The 26061-nt window shown below is 40.5% G+C and overlaps 1 protein-coding gene across 2 annotated transcripts in view; it reads right to left on the minus strand.

Moving 5' to 3' along the window:
* The window catches only part of DCC (DCC netrin 1 receptor), a 605048-nt gene that overhangs the window by 219174 nt on the left and 359813 nt on the right, over positions 1 to 26061 (minus strand). For both annotated transcript variants that reach the window (XM_075185502.1, XM_075185492.1), the window contains exons 6-7: positions 12249 to 12403; positions 5704 to 5824 (exon numbers count right to left, since the gene is read on the minus strand). In XM_075185502.1, coding sequence (XP_075041603.1) covers positions 5704 to 5824; positions 12249 to 12403 — 276 coding nt within the window. The remainder of the gene's footprint in view (positions 1 to 5703; positions 5825 to 12248; positions 12404 to 26061) is intronic.

A 26061-nucleotide genomic window follows, 5' to 3' on the forward strand; every position in this document is an offset into this window, starting at 1 on the left:
ATGGACTTATAATGCTGGATTGGTTTTGCAAATTTGGTTATAATTATTATATTTTTTTTTTTTTTTTAAATTTTTTATTTTTTTTTACTTTTTTTTTATTTTTTAAAAACTTGGGAATAATGGGGAAATAACTATGCCCTTAGAAGCACAGAGCACAGGACACAGCACCACTGGACTGAACAGGACACGGCACAGGACCCAGCAGCACTACGGAACTCAGCAGGACAGAGCACAGGACACAGCACCACTGGACTGATACTGCAGAATGTGTAAACTTTGTAATATTGCAGTACCACTGGACTTTTACTGCTGAATGTGTGAACTTGGTAATATTGCAGTACCAATGGGCTTATACTGCAGGATTGGTTGTGAAAATTTTGTGGTAATTAAAAAATATTAAAGTAGTTTTTGGTATTTTTTAAAAAAACTTTTTTTTATTTTTTTAAACACAGGGGAATATTGGGGAAATAACTATGCCCTTAGAAGCACAGAGCACAGGACACAGCACCACTGGACTGAACAGGACACAGCACAGGACCCAGCAGCACCACTGACCTCAGAAGGACAGAGCACAGCACACAGCACCACTGGACTGATACTGCAGAACACAGCACAGCACAGCACAGCACTAAACAGCACAGCACAGCACAGCACTAAACAGCACAGAACTAAACAGCACAGAACTAAACAGCACAGAACTAAACAGCACAGAACTAAACAGCACAGAGGACCACCTAACACACCCTCCCTCTACCCTGATCAATGCCCGAGTGAAGATGGCGGCGACTAGCGGGGAATTTATAGGATCCGAGTATCGCGAGATCCGACAACGGGATTATGAGTCAGAGCCTCAGTTTCACTTTTGAATTTGGCGCCAATACCCGGATCTGTCTCGGATCCGACTCGGATCCGCAACGTTCGGGTGGGCTCGGATTTCAGAAATCCGAGTGCGCTCATCCCTACTTATTACCAACCGCTTATGTGTGTGCGCCAGGCCAAAGAACAGCCAACTACTGCATGTATGCTGAGGTCACATGACAAACACTGAATAAATGGCTACCTACAGACTTACTCATGATTTGACCACTTAATATATATACAGCTTATCTGTCCATTCTAAAAAAACAATTGGGATGTATAAAAATAGCCAAATATTCATATAAGATGCAAACACAGTTTTTACTGCTGTATAACACTGTAATCAGATCATATCTGCGATATGGGATACAATTTTTTCGGACACCTGTCTACGAGAAGGACATCACAGACGTTAAGAATGGGCAACCTGATCAGTTTGGGGAACGTAGGTGTTACATCATAAAGAATCAGTAAAATTGCCTAAATCCTACAAAAATTCGTAATTTTGTTTGGACTTCCTGAACCGCTGCATGAGATATATTTTCTACTCTTCATTGCATTCTCTAACCTTTGACCCCCGAGCAAAAGTTGTTGCACAGCTAACAAGACGTGTGAAAACAATGGTCCGGTAACCCATAGCAACAAATCAAATTTTTGCTTCGATTTTCTAAACTGTACCCGTAAAACAATAGTTAGAATCGTCTGTGAGTTACAAAACCTTTTTCTTGTACCAGTTCTCATAAATACCCCTCTATGTTCTAGAACAGCAGATTTATAACAAGGAACGTTTAAGGAAACAGCGATTTGTGTTTTGTACATTAGAAGCATTTTATAGAACTCAGAAAACTGCAAAGACACTGACACAGAATGTCATTTATTGTGATGCCTCTTTAAGTTTTTCTGTTTATGCATTTGGTTTGTGTTTTATTTATCGTATTTATCCCATGGATTGTTTTCTTTCTTTTACTGCTTGAGTTCCATGAATCTGATTTTCCCTTTCTGCGACAAATAGATAAATAATGAATAATAGAAATGCAAGGATGCTTCTGAATTTAATTAAAATAGAGGTCCATTAGAATAACAGATCTAACATTCGGTATAAAGGCTGGGTAGCATCGGAAAAGGCATTACTATTCTCACCCAGCCACCAACTGCAATTACATGGAGCGGAAGGCACCCAACAAGATAGAAAAATAAGATTGGTTTACAGGAGGCAAGTGACACCTTTCTCTGTTCATCCCCAAGCTTCAAATGATTTCAATTTCACTGGGTTTCACTGGACCATAGCAGCTAAATAATTAATGCAGAAATAAATGTTGCCAGATTGGGTTGATATGCAGAATGGGAGACAGAATTAATGATGTTTTTTTTTTTTAAATAAAAATAAAGTCGCAAGCTTCTGAAACAAATTCAGCCGTAAAGACAAAGGAAAAGGAGGAAGGATAATATATTGTAGTTATTAAGATTAAAAGTGAAAAGGTGTCGGCAGGAGCCGGAAGTGACATTGTCACTGTAATAATCAGATGTCTTTTTGTTAAGCTTGTTCAGTGGAATCATTACATTAATCCATATTAAGCCATTTCCCTGCATTCTGAGACATAGCTGGAATATAATATGCTGGGTAAGGTTAGGAGTATACATTATAACAATTGAAATATAAATAAAAGTATTTCATTTAGTTGTATATAGCATGCAAAAATGTCAAGGGGTTATTTTCATTATTTTTGCTATAGATAAGCTTTTGTGCACACGTTAATGTCAATTATGCTATATGTGATTATCATTACTTAAAAATAATAGTCATTTAGAGCTTGTAGAAATGGCTGCAACTGCCCCCATGGAAAATCCAGTTTGAGCTGCATTTACCATTTGCAGAGCTGCAGTCACTGTTTGTTGAGCTGCATTCAACATTTGTAGAGCTGCAGCCACTGTTTGTTGAGCTGCATTCACCGTTTGTTGAATCCAACTCAACAAGCATTGACAGCAGGCTTGAAACATTCAGTTTGAGCTGCATTCACCATTTGTTGAGCTGCATTCACCGTTTGTTGAATGCAGCTCAACAGGCATTGAAAGCAGGCTTAATTGAGACCTATGAAGAAAGTGCTTGACAGTACATATAATCATTCACAGTGAGCTCTGGACAGACATGGATGCAACACAATAGGACAAGCTTAGTCCATGTCCGTCCATTGCATTGATTGCTCAAGTTTATGGTCTGCCTTTTCTTCATAGGGTTCAATAAACCAGATAAAATGGGGCAGCTATTGGCTATAATTTCACAGCCCAGCGCCCTGCTCCCGCCCCTCCCTAAGAGGAAATAAATCCATCCCTCATTGCTCTCTGACTCCACACAAGGCAAGAAGCAAAGGGGGAATGGGGCATCACCTATAGGGGGCGCCCAACAGGTGGAGGCACCCAGGCTACAAGCGCCAGCTCTGCTGAGATTTTCTGGCACACACTAATATATTACTGTAGTATATTCAACAAAGAATAAACAATCTCTTAAATAACCACTAACTTTGCAGTGCAAAAATTATATTTTAAAAATGTATTTAATTTTTTTGCACCCCCAAACCCTGCTGCCTAATACAGCGCCTTTAGCAAATATCTGCTGTACACTATGTTCTGTTGTTTCCGCGTTCTTGATACATTGTTGCAGCTTTGTGTTGTTTGTTTGCTCTTAGAACTCTCTGAACATTCCGAGCTATGTATCGGGGGGAGGGACTACAGCATTACTGTACAGCTATTACTATTTATCGACAGAGTATACACAACGTGAATTATTTTCCCACGATGCTGAGACCTACCACTTAATCTATATTTATAGCAGACATCAGCTCCAGCTGTGCATATTGGCCTTTTCAGCACCCCCGGGACTTGGAATGGCATTGTTTGAAGATCTGATTAAACAGCTAAGAAAAACTAATTCATCATTTATAAGTGGCAATATAGACAGTTTGAAAGGTGTCCTGTAGCTCTACAAGTCTCTCTTCATTTTATTCTAACCTTTTGCCAAATGTAATAAAGAATAACGAGGAAAAAGGAAGACATCACATATTAACTAAATCCCCCAAAAGAGTCCAATCCAAATCACGCCAAAACAAGCCCTCACAAATATCATTGCTCAAAATTGCATTTGTATCGCTGAAAATTATTTATTTTATGTTATTCTCCATCTATTTATTTAGGTATTTTTTCTAATTAAATAACTTTATATCTTGATGCAGATATAAACATTCTTTTTCTGTACATATGTTGATATTTATCATTACTATCTGCAGTGTAGATGAATTATCTTGTGTTCGTAAAGCGCGGACCAATTACGCAGCGCTGTATATCGAGGGGATTGTGACATCAACTCATTACATGCAATGACATGACAAGAAGTTAATGACGGACCTGTCCAAAAGAGCTTACAATCTAAGAATGAATTAACTAATTATTTGTTTATTTATATTAATTAATTAATATTCATTTCGCGAGCAAACAAAAAATATGCACCATCATCTATTTATATAGCACCACTAATTCCGCAGCGCTGTACAGAGAACTCACTCACATCAGTCCCTGCCCCGTTGGAGCTTACAGTCTAAATTCCCTATTATACACAGATAGAGCAGGGTCAATTTGAAAGCAGCCAATTAACCTACTAGTATGTTTTTGAAGTGTGGGAGGAAACCAGAGCACCCAGAGGAAACCCACGCAAACACTGGGAGAACAAACACACCGCACACAGATAAAGCATGGTCGGGAATCGAACTCATGACCCCAGTGCTGTGAGACAGAAGTGCTAACCACTGAGCCACCGTGCTGCCCACCAAGTCATGATAGGTAGAATAACTTTGATGCATTCTAGAGAACTGAATCATAGTTTGACTTTCATTAGTGTAACTTGCACTAGACTGGTCAAAGTTCATATATTATCAGTTACCCGGTATTTGTGCTAATTGTGTCACAGTATTAATTACATTACATCTTATCAGGTTTGTAAAAACTTCAGCAATCTGACACCACATTATGCCAGGAGGAAAAACTTCATTATAATATATTGATACAAAGTGATAAACAGAATCAAGGAATCCAGAATGTCAAATGAAAACATATTGAAGGCGATACCCTACCTGTGTCTCACAAATTCTTTATGGTTTACTCATTTAATGAAAAAGTACGACCAAAGGTAAGACCGCTTTGTTTTGTAGAGTGTACTGATAAAGTTTTATTTTAAATCCTTTAAATTCAACACTTTTTACTATTTGTGACAATAAGCCATTACAAAAGAAATAAATCCACCCCTTCCTCCATGGTTGAGATCAAGTCACACAAATATTACGGCATCCAGAGCTCTCCCCTATTACAGCATAGATTTATACAAACATTTGGGGGTAGATTCACTAAACCTTTTAAAAAGGAAAAGTGGAGGTGTTGCCCATAGCAACCAATCAGATTCTAGCTATGGTTTTCTAGAATGTACTAGATAACTGACAGCTAGAATCTGATTGGTTGCTATGGGCAACACCTCCACTGTTCCTTTTTAGAAGATTCAGAAAATCTACCCCTAGGTAATGAACAGCAGATGGAGCAGGATTCATAGTACTGATCAGCATGCATAGCATCGCCTGAATAATTCCTGTGATGATTTGACGCATGTATTTATTAGTCACAATATGACACTGCTAAACCTCAGCAATGTAATAAAACATTTCTCTAGTACTGCATCACTTGGCTCTGATTCCCCGCATCACACTGTGCATTAAAACATCCTCTATCAATAGCGGTGACTTATTTTACAATTGAATCATGGGTTACATTGGTCAGCAGATGATATTTTCAAGCCGGGTTACTCACCGGGATCCGGGATGATGAGCTGAGCGTACGTTTCAGAGGTTCCGGCCTCGTTTTCAGCTATACATTGATAATACCCTTCATCCGACTTCACAAGACCTAAAATCCTTAAATTGCTGTCACCCTAAAATGAGGAAAAAATACGTTAGTATGAAGGCCCTTATGTAATAACAACAAGTGCTGCATTTTGTTAGGACAAAAACGCAAACATAGAATTATAGGAGTACTCTTTACATAGAAACATAGAATTTGATGGCAGATAAGAACCGCTTGGCCCATCTTGTATGCTTGTTTTTTAACCTACGGCAACCTCCAACCCTGTTTGATCCTTAGGTCTTTATAAGGATATCCTTATGTCTATCCCAAGCATGTTTAAATTGCTCTACTGTATTAGCCTCTACCACCTCTGATGGGAGGCTATTCCACTTACCCACTACCCTTTCTGTGAAGTAGTTTTTCCTCACATTTCCTTTGAACCTACTTCCCCCCAGTGTCAGTATATGTCCTCGTGTTCTAATACTTCTCTTCCCCCCAGTGTCAATGCATGTCCTCGTGTTCTAATACTTCTCTTCCCCCCAGTGTCAGTGCATGTCCTCGTGTTCTAATACTTCTCTTCCCCCCAGTGTCAGTGCATGTCCTCGTGTTCTAATACTTCTCTTCCCCCAGTGTCAGTGCATGTCCTCGTGTTCTAATACTTCTCTTCCCCCCAGTGTCAGTATATGTCCTCGTGTTCTAATACTTCTCTTCCCTCCAGTGTCAGTACATGTCCTCGTGTTCTAATACTTCTCTTCCCCCCAGTGTCAGTACATGTCCTCGTGTTCTAATACTTCTCTTCCCCCCAGTGTCAGTATATGTCCTCGTGTTCTAATACTTCTCTTCCCTCCAGTGTCAGTACATGTCCTCGTGTTCTAATACTTCTCTTCCCCCCAGTGTCAGTACATGTCCTCGTGTTCTAATACTTCTCTTCCCCCCAGTGTCAGTACATGTCCTCGTGTTCTAATACTTCTCTTCCCCCCAGTGTCAGTACATGTCCTCGTGTTCTAATACTTCTCTTCCCCCCAGTGTCAGTACATGTCCTCGTGTTCTAATACTTCTCTTCCCTCCAGTGTCAGTGCATGTCCTCGTGTTCTAGTACTTCTCTTCCCCCCAGTGTCAGTACATGTCCTCGTGTTCTAATACTTCTCTTCCCCCCAGTGTCAGTACATGTCCTCGTGTTCTAATACTTCTCTTCCCCCCAGTGTCAGTACATGTCCTCGTGTTCTAATACTTCTCTTCCCCCCAGTGTCAGTACATGTCCTCGTGTTCTAATACTTCTCTTCCCCCCAGTGTCAGTACATGTCCTCGTGTTCTAATACTTCTCTTCCCCCCAGTGTCAGTACATGTCCTCGTGTTCTAATACTTCTCTTCCCCCCAGTGTCAGTACATGTCCTCGTGTTCTAATACTTCTCTTCCCTCCAGTGTCAGTGCATGTCCTCGTGTTCTAGTACTTCTCTTCCCCCCAGTGTCAGTACATGTCCTCGTGTTCTAATACTTCTCTTCCCCCCAGTGTCAGTACATGTCCTCGTGTTCTAATACTTCTCTTCCCCCCAGTGTCAGTACATGTCCTCGTGTTCTAATACTTCTCTTCCCCCCAGTGTCAGTGCATGTCCTCGTGTTCTAATACTTCTCTTCCCCCCAGTGTCAGTACATGTCCTCGTGTTCTAATACTTCTCTTCCCCCCAGTGTCAGTGCATGTCCTCGTGTTCTAATACTTCTCTTCCCTCCAGTGTCAGTACATGTCCTCGTGTTCTAATACTTCTCTTCCCCCCAGCGTCAGTACATGTCCTCGTGTTCTAATACTTCTCTTCCCTCCAGTGTCAGTGCATGTCCTCGTGTTCTAGTACTTCTCTTCCCCCCAGTGTCAGTACATGTCCTCGTGTTCTAATACTTCTCTTCCTTTGTAGAATGTTTCCCTCCTGTACCTTGTTATAACCCTTGATATATATGAAAGTTTCTATCATGTCCCCCCTTTCCCTTCTCTGCTCCAAACTATACATATTAAGTTATTTTAGTCTTTCCGGGTAAGTTTCGTACTATAGACCATGCACCATTATAGTTGTCCTTCTTTGTGCAGTCTGTAATCTATTTATATCCTTCTGGAGATATGGCCTCCAGGACTGAACACAATATTCTAGATAAGGCCGTACCTATGACCTATACCTTTTGTTGTCTAACCTCTGGATAAGTTAAAATACCACTATAATAATACTGTACATGTTTTTCCTATATTCAGAATGATCAATGATAGATGTAGCAAAACCTAAAGCAGTTTTTGGTTCCAAAATTAAAATAAAACACACAGGGCCTGAATCATTGAGGCAAGAAAAGTCGGGCACTGCTGTGTGCGCTGGAGCTTGGCACGCCCTTACTGTCAATTGACTATGGTCACATGCCCCCTCTCTCCCCTGTAACGTCCATGATATTGTAGTCTATCGTTAAGGGTCCTTTGAACTCGAAGATGAGTTGGACGTTTTTGCGTTCATTTGCACATGGCCCAGTTCTGCTCATGCGCAGAGCAATTTTCATGCAAAATACAGCACATATCAGCATGAACGTTCCTTAATGAATCAGGCCCACAATGCACAAGCGACCTCTCGCGGCCTCAGGGCCCCTAAGTGAGATACTAGATAATAGTTTATAAAGTTGTCATGTTTTTTTAAATGCTTTCTAGTTTCAACGCACGAACAAATGGCAAAGTGGGAGGAGGAGAAGAGTCATTGTTGATGATAATGTTCCTGTGAATATTCCTAAAAGCTTGTTTTTAAAACTTTTACGCCTATTTAACTTTCCATACAGCGCATGAAAGAATTCGGATGCTTATGCGTAAGCCAACTTGTTTGCATTTAACACTTGCGCCTCTTTACAGCAGTGGAGGCAGAACGGTGGGGTTACGGGGGAGTCTACTGTGCAGTAACAGCGTGTCTGCATAATCGCAAGCATGGCAGAGCGCACAGAGACACAAATACGCCTCTCGCTAGTCGCTATCCGCTTCTGATTGATTGATTGATTGATTATGACCTGGTTGAGTGTAACTTGGCGCATATGTTGTGGCGCAGAGCTAGATCCACATCGAGGTGCCTCCAACAAATACGGCTGTCTTTCTAGAATTGTTTTTGGACGCCTCAGCCCATAATGTCCTTTTTACTTCTGCTCATGTTATAAAACCTCTTGGATGATCTGAGCTGCAACAGCGACTGGCCGTTTTAACAACGGGGGTCCGCGTGAAATCTTGGATGAAAATTGTGACTACGAGCAACATAAAGTGTGAAGTTGTCAGCGGCTCAACACTGCAGTTTAAGTCTTCTTTGTGTTATAGAACCTCTGGGAATTATCACCGCTGCAAAAGTATAAACGAAAATGTTTTTGCTGGCGGGCGAACCTTTCAAGGAAGAGACGAATGCATGGCATCTGATCCCATTTGAACTCTTTCCAGAAAAGGAAGCTAGAGTTTAAATAAGTATATAGTTTATTTTCTCACAAAGAAAGGCTCTGAGAACAGTGCGGAATTAGCTTCTGGGGACAACAACAGCAAATCAAAATCAACTTCCACACTGGGAAACTTCAGGGTATTTAATAAGATATCAACTTTCTCTACGAGGGACAAAACTCCGCTTCTGTGCGCTGTCAGCTCACCTCGCATTGTGATACAACTTTATTTACACACAGCACAGTGTCTGTAAGAGCAATTATGGGCTGTAGCTCATAGCAACCGGATATCAGCTGTTACTGGTTCAGTCAGACTGAAAGCTAATGTGTGATTGGTTGCAGGGGCAGCAGAACGTGGTAAGTACAACAGGAGAGTGCCATGCTTCAGGGGCACCTGAATATTTCTCCCAGCGAGGCCAGCTGGTCGGGCTGCCTGTCCACCCTTCCAATGCCCCTGCGTGGCTCTTCTGAGCTTGGCGTTGGTTACCATGTGGTACAGTATACTTGGAATACTGTGTTCAACATTTCACTTAGTGTTGAACTGTGTTCTGACTATAGAGAAGTGAGAGAGTTTAAAAATGTCATCTATATTTCAATATTAATTTAATGTTACACACTTATAGAAAGTCTAGGATTTTGTGGATCCAGCCCACCCACATTTAATAATAGGAATATCAAAGGCTTGGTGCCGGAACACGATGGAACGGCATTCAGACACTTAATGTTACTACTAGAGTTTAGTGGAAGAGCCAAAAAGGAGATATACAGAGAGGCTAATGTCACCTATATATATAATGTACAGAGAGGCCGTGTTCACCTGTATATAATGTACAGAGAGGCCGGTGTCACCTATATGTAACGTACAGAGAGGCCGGTGTCACCTGTATATATAACGTATAGAGAGGCCGGTGTCACCTATATATAATGTACAGAGAGGCCGTGTTCACCTGTATATAATGTACAGAGAGGCCGGTGTCACCTGTATGTAACGTACAGAGAGGCCGGTGTCACCTGTATATATAACGTATAGAGAGGCCGGTGTCACCTATATATAATGTACAGAGAGGCCGTGTTCACCTGTATATAATGTACAGAGAGGCCGGTGTCACCTATATATAACGTACAGAGAGGCCGGTGTCACCTATATATAACGTACAGAGAGGCCGGTGTCACCTATATATAATGTACAGAGAGGCCCGTATTACCTCTTTATAAAGTACAGAGGCCGGTGTTACCTCTTTATAATGTACAGACAGGCCAGTATCACCTCTACATAATGTACAGAGAGGCTGGCATCACCTCTATATATAATGTACAGAGAAGTCAGTGTCACCTATATATAATGTAAAGAGAGGCTTGTGTTACCTATATATAATTTAAAGACAGGCTGGCGTCACGTATATATAATGTACAGAGAAGTCAGTATCACCAATATATAATGTAAAGAGAGGCCGGTGTCACCTATATATAACGTAAAGAGAGGCTGGTGTCACCTATATATAATGTACAGAGAAGTCAGTATCACCTATATATAATGTACAGAGAGGCCGGTGTCACCTATATATAACGTAAAGAGAGGCTGGTGTCACCTATATATAATTTAAAGACAGGCTGGCGTCACCTATATATAATGTACAGAGAAGTCAGTATCACCTATATATAATGTACAGAGAGGCCGGTGTCACCTATATATAATGTAAAGATAGGCCGGTGTCACCTATATATAATGTAAAGATAGGCCGGTGTCACCTATATATAATGTAAAAAGAGGCTGGTGTCACCTATATATAATGTAAAGAGAAGTCAGCATCACCTCTATATAATGTAAAGCTGACAACAGGCTCACAGGGCCTGATTCATTAATGAACAGATACGTACCGTATTCTACATAAAATCGCACTGTCCATGCCCAGAACCGAATCATACACCAGTGACCGCAACAACGTCCAAATCATCATCAAGAACAAAGGACACTTACTACAACCTACGATTTCATGGATGGAACGGGGAGGGGACTGGGTGTATACACGTAGTCAATGTACAGTAAGGGCGTGCCAAGGTCGAGCGCACACAGTAATGTCCAATTCAAGCTTTTGGCATCTCTTAGGTACGTGATTTTCTGTCCTACCGTGTTTCCCCGAAAATAAGACCGGGTCTTATATTAATTTTTGCCCCAAAAGAAGCATTAGGGCTTATTTTCAGTGGATGTCTTATTATTCTCTGGGGACTGCAGGTACACATATAGACTACTGATGATGGCCCCCTCCTCTGTCACATATAGACTGCTGCTCACTGATCTGCATGCTCCCCTGTTCCTCCTGTTACCACAGGCAGGGCTCCTCCGCCACAGTGTTAAGCTGTGTAATTAGACCTGCAGGACCTTTGGTGACATCATAGTCACATGACAAAGGTCCTTGAACGGCAGGGAATGTGGTTTTTCTGTAGTTTTTCGGCGTTTTGTGCAAAATCGCGGCAAAATACAGAAAAATATCTGCAGCCCCCCTGCTCTCACGTGACCCCTCTATTCTTCTCAACTGTGTCATCCAGAAAAACGCCCCCCCCCCCCCCCACCTCCAGGCTTGGCCACGCTCCTGAGGCTGACAAACTAGGGCTTATTTTTGGGGTGGGGCTTATATTACTATCCCTATGAAAAATCATGCTAGGGATTATTTTCAGGGTAGGTCTTATTTTCGGGGAAACACGGTATCACCTGCACCAGCTACAGGTCAGGTGTAAGTGCCGAGTGATAGTGATGACGGCTGTGTATACAGCTAGAACATGTGTCTGCAATCAGGAGTCACTGTAAAAATGCATTTTATGTACAGTCGACATTAAGAACACCCTAATAAATACATTTTATGGGGGATTTTTAAAAAAAAAAAAATCCAATGTTTTGTCATTGATGTCTATATTATTAACAGGTGACATTAATAGATTTTTTTTCTTCACCTGTGTATTGTAAAATATTTATGCAACACATCAATTGGTCTCTTTACATGTTACTCTGCGTCGCCACCTTGGTCTTGTCCCACTGCAGGAAAATCTCTAAAATTGACATAACCAATGTAAGACAGAATATTTACCACAATCTGAAAGTAGTCGCTGGGGATGACCACCTCTCCATTCTTTGTCCATTTCACTGTAGGAGAGGGCTTCCCGGACACCGCACACTCAAACTCAATGTCCATACTCTCATAGGCATACAGATTTGCTGGGTGATTCAAGAACCGAGGAGGTACTGAAAGGAAGACAAATACATGCCAATAAGAGACGTTTAAACATAATATGTGTTTGTAAATATTATTGTCAGGAAATCTCCTTTAACTTTTGCATGAGACTTTGAAAGAAAATTTGGTGATAAAAAGACAATAACAGGGGCGCACGCAGGATTGTCAGGGGGGGGTCTCCAGAAAACTCCCCCTGCGCTAACTTAGTGCCCACCATAGCGGCACTGTCCTATACAGCAGCCGCGGCGCTGTCAAAGAACCGTCCACGGCGGTGCTGTATTGTAAGTGTTCCCTTAAAACTAATCACCAAATTATCTGTATATTATTTGTTAATCAGTAGATGTCTGGTCTTTGTATTATTTTGTTTTTCATGTATTATATAATTATATAATTATGTGTTATGGATTGTTGATTTCTGTTTATTGTGGACCTTTTGTGGCGCCTTTTAAATAAAATATAATAATAGTAATAATAATAACAAATGTGTAACTTTCAACTCTTCAAATGGAATGTTCTCTACTGTGCAGTGAACATAGAGGTGGGCTGCTTTCACGTGCTGACGTTGTAATTATTCTGCACTTTTCATCAGTATAATTATCAGGTCAGTATAAATAATCAGTCACCTACAGAGCTCTAACAAGAACGAGTCCACAAAGTCATCACTAATTCAGGCATAATAAAAGAAGTAACTTTTCACATTTTGAAGATTTTATTGACCATGTGATAATTCCCAGCAATGTATTTTGATTAGATGAAGACCTTTCTGATTTTTTACTGTGCATAGTTAAATAGAATTAATGTGTGAGTGGAGACTTGATCTTATTAGGCAAAATCTTTGCAGTATCTATTGAAGTGTGATAGAAGGAAAGGAAAGAATTGGAAGGAAGAAAGGTAAGAAGGAGGAAAAAGAAAAGTAGGACGGAAACTACAGTGGATGCAGTGAAGATATTAAAGGGAGGAATGAAGGGGAAATTGGAAGGTAAAATGGTGAAGGGAAGGGAAAGAAGAGCAAGAAAGAATATGGACAGCATGGAAGAAGGAGGGAGGAAAGAAAGGAGGAGGAAGGAAAGGACGAAGATGGACAGAATGGAAGATGGAGGCAGGAAAGTAAGAAGGTCGAAGAAAAGGACGGAGATGGACAGAACGGAAGATGGAGGTGTGACAGGAAGAAGGAGTAAAGAAAGGAAGAAGATTGGACAGAATGGAAGAAGGAGGCGGGAAATGAAGAAGGAGAAAAGAAATGAAGAAGATGGACAGAATGGAAGAAGAAGGCGGGAAAAGAAGAAGGAGAAAAGGAAGGAAGAGGATGGACAGAATTGAAGAAGGAAGCAAGAAATAATGATAGAGGAAGGAAGGAAGGTAGAAGATGGATAGACTGGAAGTAGGAGGCAGAAAAGGAGGAAGGAAGAGGGAAAGGAAGAAGATGGACAGCATGGAAGAAGCAGGTGGGAAAGAAAGATGGAGGAAGGAAAGGAAGACTATGGATAGAAAGAAAGAAGGAGGCAGGAAGGGAAGAAGGAGGAATGAAAAGAGGAAGATGGACTGAATTGAAGAAGGCAGAAAAGGAAGATGGCGGAAGGAAAGCACGAAGATGGCGGGAAAGAAAGGAGGCGGGAAAGAAAGATGGAGGAAAGAAAAGAATAAGATTGGCATAATGGAAGAAGGTGGGAAAGTAAGAAGGAAATGAAGGGAAAGCATGGAAAGTAGAAGATGAGGAGAAGGAGCGTGGGGAAAGGGAAGGAAACGAAAAAGAGAAGAAGGAAATCAAGGAAAGTAAGAGAAGGCATGAAGAGATAATACTCTAAACCTCAAAAGGATTTAAATCTCACAATTAGTTAAGTAAACTGTAATGTATGATCCGGAAATGTTAAGATCCTTAACTAAAAATATTTTTAAGTAACAAAACATTAACAAAACAAAAATATCCCAGAATTACATATGAATAAAAAGATAAATTGTTTGCAAACAAATATAATGTGAATGAAAAAAACTGTGACTTTTAAATAAAATATAGAAACGCGTTCCATTGCGTTGATGCATCTGGGCTTCTGCTTTGAATTGTGCACAGATAAGTTAATCATCATCTGCAGCCTGGAGAGAGCCCCCCTTCCCCCCCAGGGCAGAGGTGCATGTGAACATTATTAGCAGACTGTATAATTCCTACATGAAGGGCTGAAATGCTGGAAATACAGCCTTTATTGCCTGATTTCCAATGCATGAGATCCCTCAGGAATCGGTTCACCATCAGATAATAATATTACATCTTTGGCTACTTCTTTTACTATTCCTTTAACAGCTTTTTACATAGATTCTCTTCAATGTGACTTAAATGCTGCCGTTACACTGAATATTGCTGTTTTATTGAAAAATGCAGGTTTAATCTTATTGAAAATTATACTTATTACTTAAACATTATTATTATTGTGATCATTTTAGAGTCACTAAGATTGAGGACTGATTGAGTCAAAATGTGATTTAAAAAATTATGATTCTGTTTTTTCTTTTATGGCAGTTGGATTGAATTACATGTCAGAGTCCATAGTTTCTTTGTCAGGTGTAAAAATTTAAGTTAAACTAACTGTGTTTTCTCTCTTCCAACTTGGTGATGCTGCTGCTATGTGTGCATATATATCATATCTCTTTCTGTGGGCATTTAAACACCCTCAAATCGCGAGATGAAAAATGGAACTGAAGTTTTTCCTATTCCTGTACTCCCGAATTCCGAAGAGTTTCCCAGATTCCCAGAGAGCAGGCATCCTATTAACGCCACCCACCCTCACTGTACAATGCTTCGAATAGCGGCTTTGCACAGCAGGGGGCTGGGACATGATATTAGGCAGCAGTTTGCAGAGAATATTTGAATGTGGTTATTTTAATTTGCAACTGGTGGTTCAGGGGGGGCTCAAAATGGGGGCATTGCCTGGACTCCAAAGTGTCCGCCCCAGTGACCCCTTCATAGTTCCACCACTGCCCATAAATGCCCTTGTGCCTTCGATGTAGACAGATAAGTCACACCAATAATGCAGAACTATTGTGAAATTAAGTTATCAAGTGGTCCAACTCCCTGGTTACAATTACAAGCCAAGCAGTCACAACTGCAAATTGTTACAAATAGCCATATATCTCCAAAGAAGCAATGAGAATGTATGTACCGGGCACAGCTTCAGCAACTGTTTGACAAAGTAAATTATAATTGTAATTATAGTTGTCCTGTAGCTGTTTAATATATTGCTATTGTTTCCCAGTACGTACAGAAGGGAGTAATTCAATTATCTTCCATTATGATAATGTTAGAGATTGGAATGAAAGCGGAACTTTGAAATCACAGTCATGGTCATTGTGGATGAAGACGTTATCTTGCTTAAAAATCAAGCCCTCTGCATAACTTATACGTTCTGACTTGTGTCTATTCCAAAGAGAAAGTCACTTATGTCCACAGCCATCGAAAAAGGGGATTTCAGATGTATTGGTTTTTATGTGCCTTCTTGCACCTTTTACAAAATGCACACATTACTTTATGTTTCTGATTTCTCCTCTGCTTTTCAGCTATGCCCTAATATTATCAGGAGGAATTGTTTAGTTTATGCTTCCCTGGGATATGACACAGATATGGTCTCTGGATGTAAAGATATTTTAAGCAGAAAGCTCTGGAGAGTTGCATTTCATCCTAGGGCAACAGATCTCAGATAAACTAATCTGCCGGATGATATAAAAACAAGGATAAAAAGAAAAGAAAGAGATAAACAAAATAAAGCAAGATATCTGGTAAAAGCTGCAGAAGGGTATGTACAAAACAATAAAATATATGGTTTAATAGGTGTGATGATCACAAAAACAATTCTTATTTTTGTAAAATATGGCATTTGTCACCCCCCCCCCCCCCCACCCCTATAAACCCAGTGTCCGATAATTATTCTGCCATCCAATAAATGCTGCTGCTGTTCGGGGAGTACTTGCCTTGAAAGAACTGTGTACACGGTATCATTAAACTCAGAACTGTATAGCAGAATGGTGGGGTGAAAAAGCGGTATTCAGGGTGAGGATGTGATGATGGCAGGGGAGGGGGCAGTCACACCTTTCCCCATCCTTGTCTCTTCTACTGGCTTATTCTGAAGACCCACCCAAGGGTGGCGGGGCAGCACGGTGGCTCAGTGGTTAGCACTTCTGCCTCACAGCACTGAGGTCATGAGTTCAAATCCCGACCATGGATTTGCGTGGGTTTCCTCCGGGTGCTCCGGTTTCCTCCCACACTCCAAAAACATACTAGTAGGTTAATTGGCTGCTATCAAATTGATCCTAGTCTGTCTGTGTGTGTGTATGTTAGGGAATTTAGACTGTAAACTCCAATGGGGCAGGGACTGATGTGAGTGAGTTCTCTGTACAGCGCTGCGGAATTAGTGACGCTATATAAATAAATGGTGATAACTCATTGTCTGCAGCCATTACCATGGGAATACGTCAAGATTAAAACCTTACTAAATTTTCTTTCATATTTTTTTTTTATGCTGGAGAACAACTATTCTCTCATATTGGAAAATTAATTTCAGTTTATACCTCTCCATGTCACAGTTTTGCACCCCCAAAAATTCTGCTCACCCCTCACAACACCCTAGGCTGCAGCCCATTCATTCTATTGGATAATCAGGCCCTGGTCACTAAGCTGATCCGTCCGTATCATTATAGCTCCTAGCAAAACATGTCCCATCAATCTCCCATCATTATTCTCTCTGGTCTGCTATTGGTCTCTCCAACATCCTCCTCAGAGCCGTAACGACGGCGTTGCGACCGCCCTGGGCGCAAGCCCGAGGGGGAGCAGCCGCCCGATACCTGCCTCTGTGCCCACAATTCATTCAGGGCATCAAAAGCAGTGCAGTTCCACCGAAAGCCGGAAGTTCGCATTTGCGTTCCAAATGCCGAGGTGACCTGGAGGTTTCATCCCCGCTGACGAGCGGGTCATATCCGGAGCCATGCGCTATCACGCTTACTACAGGAGTGTTTAGGAGATCCTCATAAGCAGGTCTGTGTTTTGAATTATAATGCAGTGGTCAAAGTGGATCTATTGCAGCTATAGAGTAATGGTGGCTGTACTGAACAATGCAGCAAATAGACAACTTTCATATTGGAACGGTCATAGAACGGTCGTAGAACGGTCATAGAATGGTCATAGAACGCTCATAGAATGGTCATAGAACGGTCATAGAACGCTCATAGAACGCTCATAGAACGCTCATAGAACGGTCATAGAACGGTCATAGAACGGTCATAGAACGGTCATAGAACGGTCATAGAACGCTCGTAGAACGGTCATAGAACGGTCATAGAACGGTCATAGAACGCTCATAGAACGCTCATAGAACGCTCATAGAACGGTCATAGAACGGTCATAGAACGGTCATAGAACGGTCATAGAATGGTCATAGAACGCTCATAGAACGGTCATAGAACGCTCATAGAATGGTCATAGAACGGTCGTAGAACGGTCATAGAACGCTCATAGAACGGTCATAGAACGCTCATAGAATGGTCATAGAACGGTCATAGAACGCTCATAGAACGGTCATAGAACGCTCATAGAACGGTCATAGAACGCTCATAGAATGGTCATAGAATGGTCACAGAACGCTCATAGAACGGTCATAGAACGGTCATAGAACGCTCATAGAACGGTCATAGAACGGTCATGCGCTGCGATACCCCGACACTTCTGTTTAACTGTCACAGTCACTTTTCTCTGCAAATGGTGGTCCTTTGAGTGGCCATTTGCAGGCACCACATAAACAAACACTGTGATAGATCATGGAACATTTTTATTAAAACTTGAATGGGACCAGGAGCAAGATTAACTTGGTGAACTTGTATTCCTGTTACTGTTGTAGAACTACAAGGCTCACAATGTCCTGCCTGTCATGATGTGACCTGTAGTTCCACAACAGTTGCAGACTTGAGGAGAGATCCACAGGTTGTCTAACTCCGGACATGACAGGATTGTCAGCTGTCGCTTTGTTTTTTGTGTTTTTTTTTTAATAAATTTTTCAGAAACTATATGAATATGGAATCCAATGTATTTTGCATAGGGAAATTTTACTGTCTGCCTCTCGGTCACCAGGCACCTGTACTTAGTGATTGTCCCCCTTTGGATCTGCCAGGGCAGGCACAGGCATAGACTCGAGTATGTTGTCTCTGTATGAAAACATTATCCTATAGAGGTACTACAGTAAGAGTGTGGGGTATTTACAGAGGAATAGCTGGGTTATATGTACAAAGTGGCATGTTTACCAGTAATGAGCTACAGGTAGTTATTTCTGGGTATAATGACTTTATTACTTATGACATTTTCTCTCTAATATTCAGTGCGCTTGGAACATGAAAGTAGGTGCCCAGGAAGGTGATTATAAATCCCTTCTTGAATACTTCCTGTATTAGTGACAGGTAGTTTTTTCCCGGAAAGCTGGGGAGTAATTTTAGCTGTTCTGAATTTTACTGCACAATTCTTTCACTAAAGTGCTAGCCACACCCACTTGTCATATGCCACTCCCACTTAGATGGGGGGCGCCGGTGCACTGTCTCGCCCAGGGCACCAAAATTTGTAGTTACGGCACTGATCCTCCTTATTGGTTTTGGTAACTTAGAGACACTTGTAGCAGTTGCTTTCAGCAATTCTCCTCTGGGATACAATATCCCGAACATTCTGGCCTTGCTGGGACTTTGAAACTACCTGTCTTTAGCATACTTTATGTTACAGATGCTCACTGACCCCCGTGAACTGGTTTTGGTTTTGGATCTGAAATAGCTTTGTGTTTTGGTTTTGGCAAAACCGCCCTCGTGTGTTTTGGTTTTGGTTTGTTTTTTTTAGAAAAAATCCTAAAATATGTTAAAATCACATAATTTTGCTCTTTTTTTGATCCTACATTATTATTAACCTCAATAACACTAATTTCAAGTCATTTGCAGTCAATTTTGACCACCTCACAGGTCACAATACTATATTTATGCACTTTCAAACAAAGATTGCAGCGACCTGGCTGGATGGTAAGCGACAGAGCAATGACACAAACACACAGCAGTTTATAGCACATCTAGGACACATTGGCACACAGCAGTGGCAGAAAAGAAAAGTGGGGGTCCGCCCTCCGTCCCACCCCCCGCTATGCTGGATCTTAAAAAGGAATTAAAAACTCGCGACATCCGAGATCTGAAGACGTCACAATGACGTTTTGCCTCATTTTCAAATCCGAAAAATTGCCAGGGTGGCTCGGTACTCGGATCCCCTAAGTTCAGGTGTGTTCGGTTCTCGAGAAACTGAGTCTGAGCATCTCTACTTTATGCCCCTCATATCCTCAATTCTTCATTTATTTTGATAGTTACCTGTAGTTATATGAGGTTCTGAAAGCTTTGTACACCTTAAAAGCAATCTATTAGCAAAACAGAAAGGAAAGAGGGCGTGTCGTTGACAACTGTAAAGCTATCACGGTTGTCAAGAGAAGGCCTAGACAGAAGCCAGCTGAATCTGTGGCAGGGTGAACATATTATTTAAACCAGAGCAATCAAGAGGAAACATTTGCAGAAAAAATGTTGAGTTGAGTTTTTGCCTTGCTGAGCTCTCAAATCTCCCATCTCAAGGACACATTCTCATCACATTAGTCAGCTCCAGCTTAAATAGTAAATCTACTAAGATCATTTCCCTTAAGTTTTATTTTCTTTATAGCGAGCTAAACAAAGCAGTTTGACATCTAAGAAATGTGGACGTGTTGACAAATGGCAATAGATCTTTATCAGAGGTTAAACGGCAAGGTTAAAACAATTGTGCTGTAAGTCTTTCACACATTATAACTTGTCTGAATCATATACGATTTCTATGGGAGAAAAGGAGGGGGGCCTGCGAGGAATAAAAAACAAATGTCAGTTGTTATATTGAAAAGAAAGATCAGAAACCGACTGCAATATATATATATATATATATATATATATATATATATATATATATATGTATTATTTATATATATATATATATATATATATATATATATATATATATATATATATATGTATTATTTATATGCTTTCATTAAGTTCACTCATTAGTTTTCTAACATTATCAAATAAACAAGGGCTTCCTAATTCCCTGTTGCTTTCCACTAGGCCAGACATCTACAATATAAGGACATTAGGTCTGCGTTCCGACCATTCGTAGATTACAAACTGACAATTCCCACTAGGGAGGCTTCTATAATATACCATAGAAGGGAGGTGACTGACCTACTGTATTTCCTGCCTTAGGGATTGTATTTCCAGTGAGTTAATCAGATCTGTAGTCTTGGCATTGTGTTAAACGTCCGCATCGGTACACCCAACGTCAGGTATGCCGGGGGCTCAACATGAGCATATTCAATGGATGAATCTCCGGGTAATGTATATGATAGCCTATTCTGTGCCGAACGGATACTGATTGCTCCAGTTTATAAAGTTGGTTTATACTGGAGTGTAGTGCTTACAGATAGATATAGTTTAATATTCCTAATTATGTTTGTGCTATTAAGAGAAAGACTAGCCACAATTGACATTAATATACTCTCTTGTTATTACTGAAATAACTTTTCTTGTTCATCCATAACTAAATATGTCCTCTATTCTGTCTGGTCATTGCACTGACTGCACTGTCTGTTAGAGTCCTCAGAGATGGCTTAGAATGTGGAGCTTCTCTATATTACATCATTCTGGAAGAGGGTAAAAGCCAGAACTTGGGAGATTATCTTCCTTATTGCCATGGCAACATAAACATCCTATAAAGGCTGCAGGTTGGTGGATTCATACTCACACTGAGAACTCAGATGTTGCAGTCGATTATATGTATATGATGTATACCTAACACAAGTGAATATTAGACTTTTGATTCATTAAGGTAGCTAAGTGCTGACAAGTTGCGCTATATTGCTCTGCACATGCCCAGAAATTAACTATACGCCAGAGAACGCAAGTGTATGAAATTCATCTTTGAGCGCAAAGGACACTTACGACAGCATGATCACATGGGTGGAACAGAGAGGGGAAAGGGCGTTTGACATAGTCAATGTACAGTAAGGGTGGGCCAAGCACACGAAGCAACGTCCGATTCAAGCTTTCTTCATCTCTACGGTACATTATTTTCAGTTGTATAACTTGCACCTGTTACAGGTTTGATATAAGTGTCAATTACTGGTACGGTCGCGTTTGCATGCTAGAACATGTGTTTGCAAGCAGAAGGAATTGTAAAAATGCATTTTATGTAAAGCAGACATGAATAACAAACATAAATGTAACATATCGGGGGGGGGGGATTTTGAAGAGAAAAAAAATATATTTTTGTTAATACTTTTTTACTTAATGACTATATAATTAACAAGTGACAATCATTGAATTTTTTTTTATGCCGTATAAGCTGAGAGAACCTTGGCCTGTAGTCAACAAAATATGTTTCTTCAGATACGCTTGTAGTTGAATACAGTGGTGCGCACGCCCAATTAAAAAAAAAAAACAAACAAAAAACGCACAATACCTTCATTGCATGCTTTATAGAATCAGTACTATTATACCTATTGCACTTGTCCAATCTCAAACATTATTGTGACAATAAAACATTTTTCTTTCTCTATTTTCAGACCAAATAAATATAAAAAATATTTTATATTTGCGTGAGGTATAATATATCACGTTTGCATAAAGTATGCGAAGATTGGAATTAAAAATACGCCTGTTAGTGCACATTGAACTTTCCTTATTCCATATTTTGTTATCTGTTGAAAATAATTGTTCTAGGGATTGTTAAAGAAACAATATTAAAGAGAATGCAGCCATAGGCTGGCTAGTGGCTCCGCCCACAAAATGGCTGCTACTACTGCACATAGATGATGGGTGCACAATAGTTTGTTTCTTGAACACACGCCTCACGGGCTGATTGCTTTTCATTTAAAAACTGGTTACATTCATTCACAATGAAACATTAATGTGATGTGTCGGCAGCAGTCAGTGCTTTGACCAGTTTTCAAATTCCTGCCAGCTTTGTGTCAATGCTTCAGATCACAGCGAGGGCACCATGGTCTCATGCAGCTGAACACTGCCTCATGCACAAAGGCACTATCATAGCATCCAATTTAAATGCAAAATACCAGGCGACTCTTTTTTCTGAGCAATATCTTAAGTGGAACTGTCATATACACAATCGTTTACTAAAACATCAAATATTGTAACAAAAGTTTCTAGTTTCTGTGTTAGAAAATAAACAGAAATAAAAATCTAATGACCTGTTCATATATTACACTGATGGACAACAAGTGACCCTCCGAGCCGTCACTTGGGGGCCCCAGGTCTTTATTGTCTGGTTTGTTTGTTATAGCTTGTAACACTTGTTTAATATGTCGATATGTTATTACAGATAGGTGTCTCTCTCTGATTAAATGTATTATTTTACCTTATTACTGAGATTAAGTGTAACATGTGGCCCATTTGAAGGTTAGAGGGCTTCCCCATGCGGCCCCTGAAATGTTTCAGGTTGTCCATGACTCATATTTCCTCAACGCTATAGCGGCATGGTTTACCTGTTTTAAACACCTAGAAGGCTTGGTTCAACCCTAACAAAATTCTAAATGTGTTTAGTTTATGTTGCGTCTCTAGAATATAATAGAGGGTCAATTATGGCACAACAAAATAGTTCCTTTTAGCATTTTTTAATTAGCGCAGTTGCATCGATTGATACACATTATACATGAAAAGTTTTATTCACCAAATGATCATATTTTGCTCTATGTGTTTGTGTAACTATCGTTTACTGTATTTTATTTTGCTCTAATTAAAATTAACATATTCATCTACATTCGATGATTTGAACCACAACATTTTGAAACATGCATCGTCAAGCATTGCTGCATCTCTGTTAACAAGTGAAGTATTATCTCCCCAATTCCATTACATACAGACGTAGTCCACATGCTCCACATATCTATGGGTTACAAGTGAAAAAATTGAGACTGCAGTTGTTTGAGCTGCTGTGACATCACCGACCCGGTATATGAATCAACCAATCCACACAGTAAGTTTTTCCAAAGCAAAGTGACTGGCTAGTTGTTTAGATAGAGAAGCACCTCCCCCCTAACATGGCAACCTGCTGCAGAGATATGCAGGAGAGGATGCTGGGCGCATTAAATCAATGCCACCCTTACTGTTTTGTTTGTTACAGTGTAAGTAAAACTAAGTGTTAAAAAAAAAAAGCATTTGTCTTTGAACTAACTGTGCTTGTTTCTTACCCGCAACAAGGATTTGGGCTCAGAAAGTTTATTTTGAAACTACAGAAAATATCTCTGGATGTTCTTCTTTTCAATACGCTTTCTCATTTCACAAACTCATTTCAGGGTGTGCAGCTTCGGATTAACAAGCTATTTGTTCAGCTTCATATCTATATTTTAGAAGAGCCTGACTTCTCTTACAAGAGCTGCCAACGTCTGAGGACCACACCAGAGAGAGGATGCCAGTTATTCACTCAGGGCTGTTACGCATTTTAATTCCCACTTTCAAGATTTAGCCAATAGCTGAAATTAAGGTTTTGTAGTCAGATCAGCAAGCGCCCTTATTACTGAAAAAGGTATCCCAGCCTTGATTTGTCTGGCTGCCCCAAGGCATCATGGGATGACACAGCTCTGCCCATGAAATTACACTTCTTTTATTCCTTTACAAAGTGCTACATGGAGTCTAATTGTAACGCTGGTCATTCATGGCAGACAGCCTCAGTGTTGCAGGGCGGCGCAAAAGCGGGCATTGCCCGTTTGTGGCATCATTGCTATGTCATGTTTGTGACCTATTTTGTGCAAGAAGATGACATATATGTTAAATGTAGCCTCTATATAAAGGCACAAGTAATCTGGCTTTACAGTATAGTTTGGTGTGATCAGTGAGCATTATTAGTTTGGCACAAAAAAAGTCCAATATTTTAAATGTGAAGGCTTGATTATTACCATTTAAAAAATGTGGGCCTTGAAAAATGGTGGATTTGCATTTATGCACATGAAATCAAACAGTTTTGCACAAATGCACGTGGGGAGATTTTTTTGGTACTTTCCCTGTGATTCTGTAAAGCCACACATTACAATGGGGAAATTTTGCATGTAGCACAAGCGTACAGGTTGGCAGTGCTAAGTGACCTAACACCTAAATAAAACACATTACTTGCAGAGCATGTGACCAACACCTACACAGTTCCTTCAACTGTCCCCAGTGTAGGAGAGTGAGTGGTGGCCATTTTCTTGTAGCCCAACTGTAAGTAATGATCTGTCTGCCGAAGTGTGGTGACCATTTTCTTGTAATAAAGCTTTTTTCCTGCTAGTTAAATATATCACTGAATCTAACTGTTATACCCTATATGAAGAACAATCTGAGATTATTTATCTATAAGAAACACTAGGAAAAATACAGTGTATTTCATCTATAACAACATTTATCCCCGTATATGAGAGTGGCAGACATTTTCTTGTAGTACAGTTAGTGAATATCTACTAGTGGAGAAGAGAGGGGTGGTGAGCATCAGTGGCAGGAGCAAGACTGTGACCAGCCCACAAAATTAAATAATATAGTCATGGGCTACTGGTATAAATGGAATTACATAAAAGAGACATTAAAGAAAAGTAAAGTAACACAGGAGATATGAGGAAGAGGTAATTGGAGACAGGAGATGGGGGGGACACAGGGCAGATAGCCTTGCATTATTAAATATATTTTTTATTACACTATACTGTAAAGCAGTGTTTCCCAAATCCAGTGTGAACTAACAGTAGAGGTTTTCCAGGATTCCTCGCAGAATCACAAGTGAAATAATTATACCACCTGTGGGTCTGTTACAAATAGAGATGTTCACTGAACCCCGTGTTTTGGTTTTGGTTTTGGATCTGGATTAACGTCGTGTTTTGGTTTGGTTTTGGCAAAACCGCCCTCGCTTGTTTTGGTTTTGGATCCTGGTCTTTTTCTAAAATCCCTATTTTTTTTTTGCTTAAATCACATAATTTGGCTCTTTTTTTATTCCTACATTATTATTAACCTCAATAACATTAATTTACAATCATTTCCAGTCAATTTTTGAATACTGCTACCCCTACTGTCTCTGTGTGAGCAATGTCACTGAGCAATGTCACTGGAGAATAGAGAGTGAGAAGAACACTGCTACCCCTCATGTTTCTGTGTGAGCAATGGCACTGAGCAATGTCACTGGAGACTGGAGAGTGACAAGAACAATGCTACCCCTGTTTCTGTGTGAGCAATGGCACTGAGTAATGTCACTGGAGACTGGAGAGTGACAAGAACACTGCTACCCATGTTCTGTGGGAGAAATGGCACTGAGCAATGTCACTGGAGAGTGACAAGAACACTGCTACCCCTGTTTTTGTGTGAGCAATGGCACTGAGCAATGTCACTGGAGAATGGAGAGTGACAGGAACACTGCTACCCCTGTTTCTGTATGATCAATGCCGCTGGATCTTCTGGGGGGGAAGGTACTTATGGAATCCAAAACCCGCAAGATCCGACAACGCAACAATGGCGTTTTGCCTCGATTCAGATCCGAGGACGTGCAAAAGTAACAAGCTAGCTCGCGAGCCTACTCGGATCCCCTAATTTCGGGTGGGCTCGCTTTTCAGAACACCGAGCCTGAGCA

Source organism: Mixophyes fleayi, chromosome 1, assembly GCF_038048845.1.
Source record: "Mixophyes fleayi isolate aMixFle1 chromosome 1, aMixFle1.hap1, whole genome shotgun sequence".
Taxonomy (NCBI): domain Eukaryota; kingdom Metazoa; phylum Chordata; class Amphibia; order Anura; family Limnodynastidae; genus Mixophyes; species Mixophyes fleayi.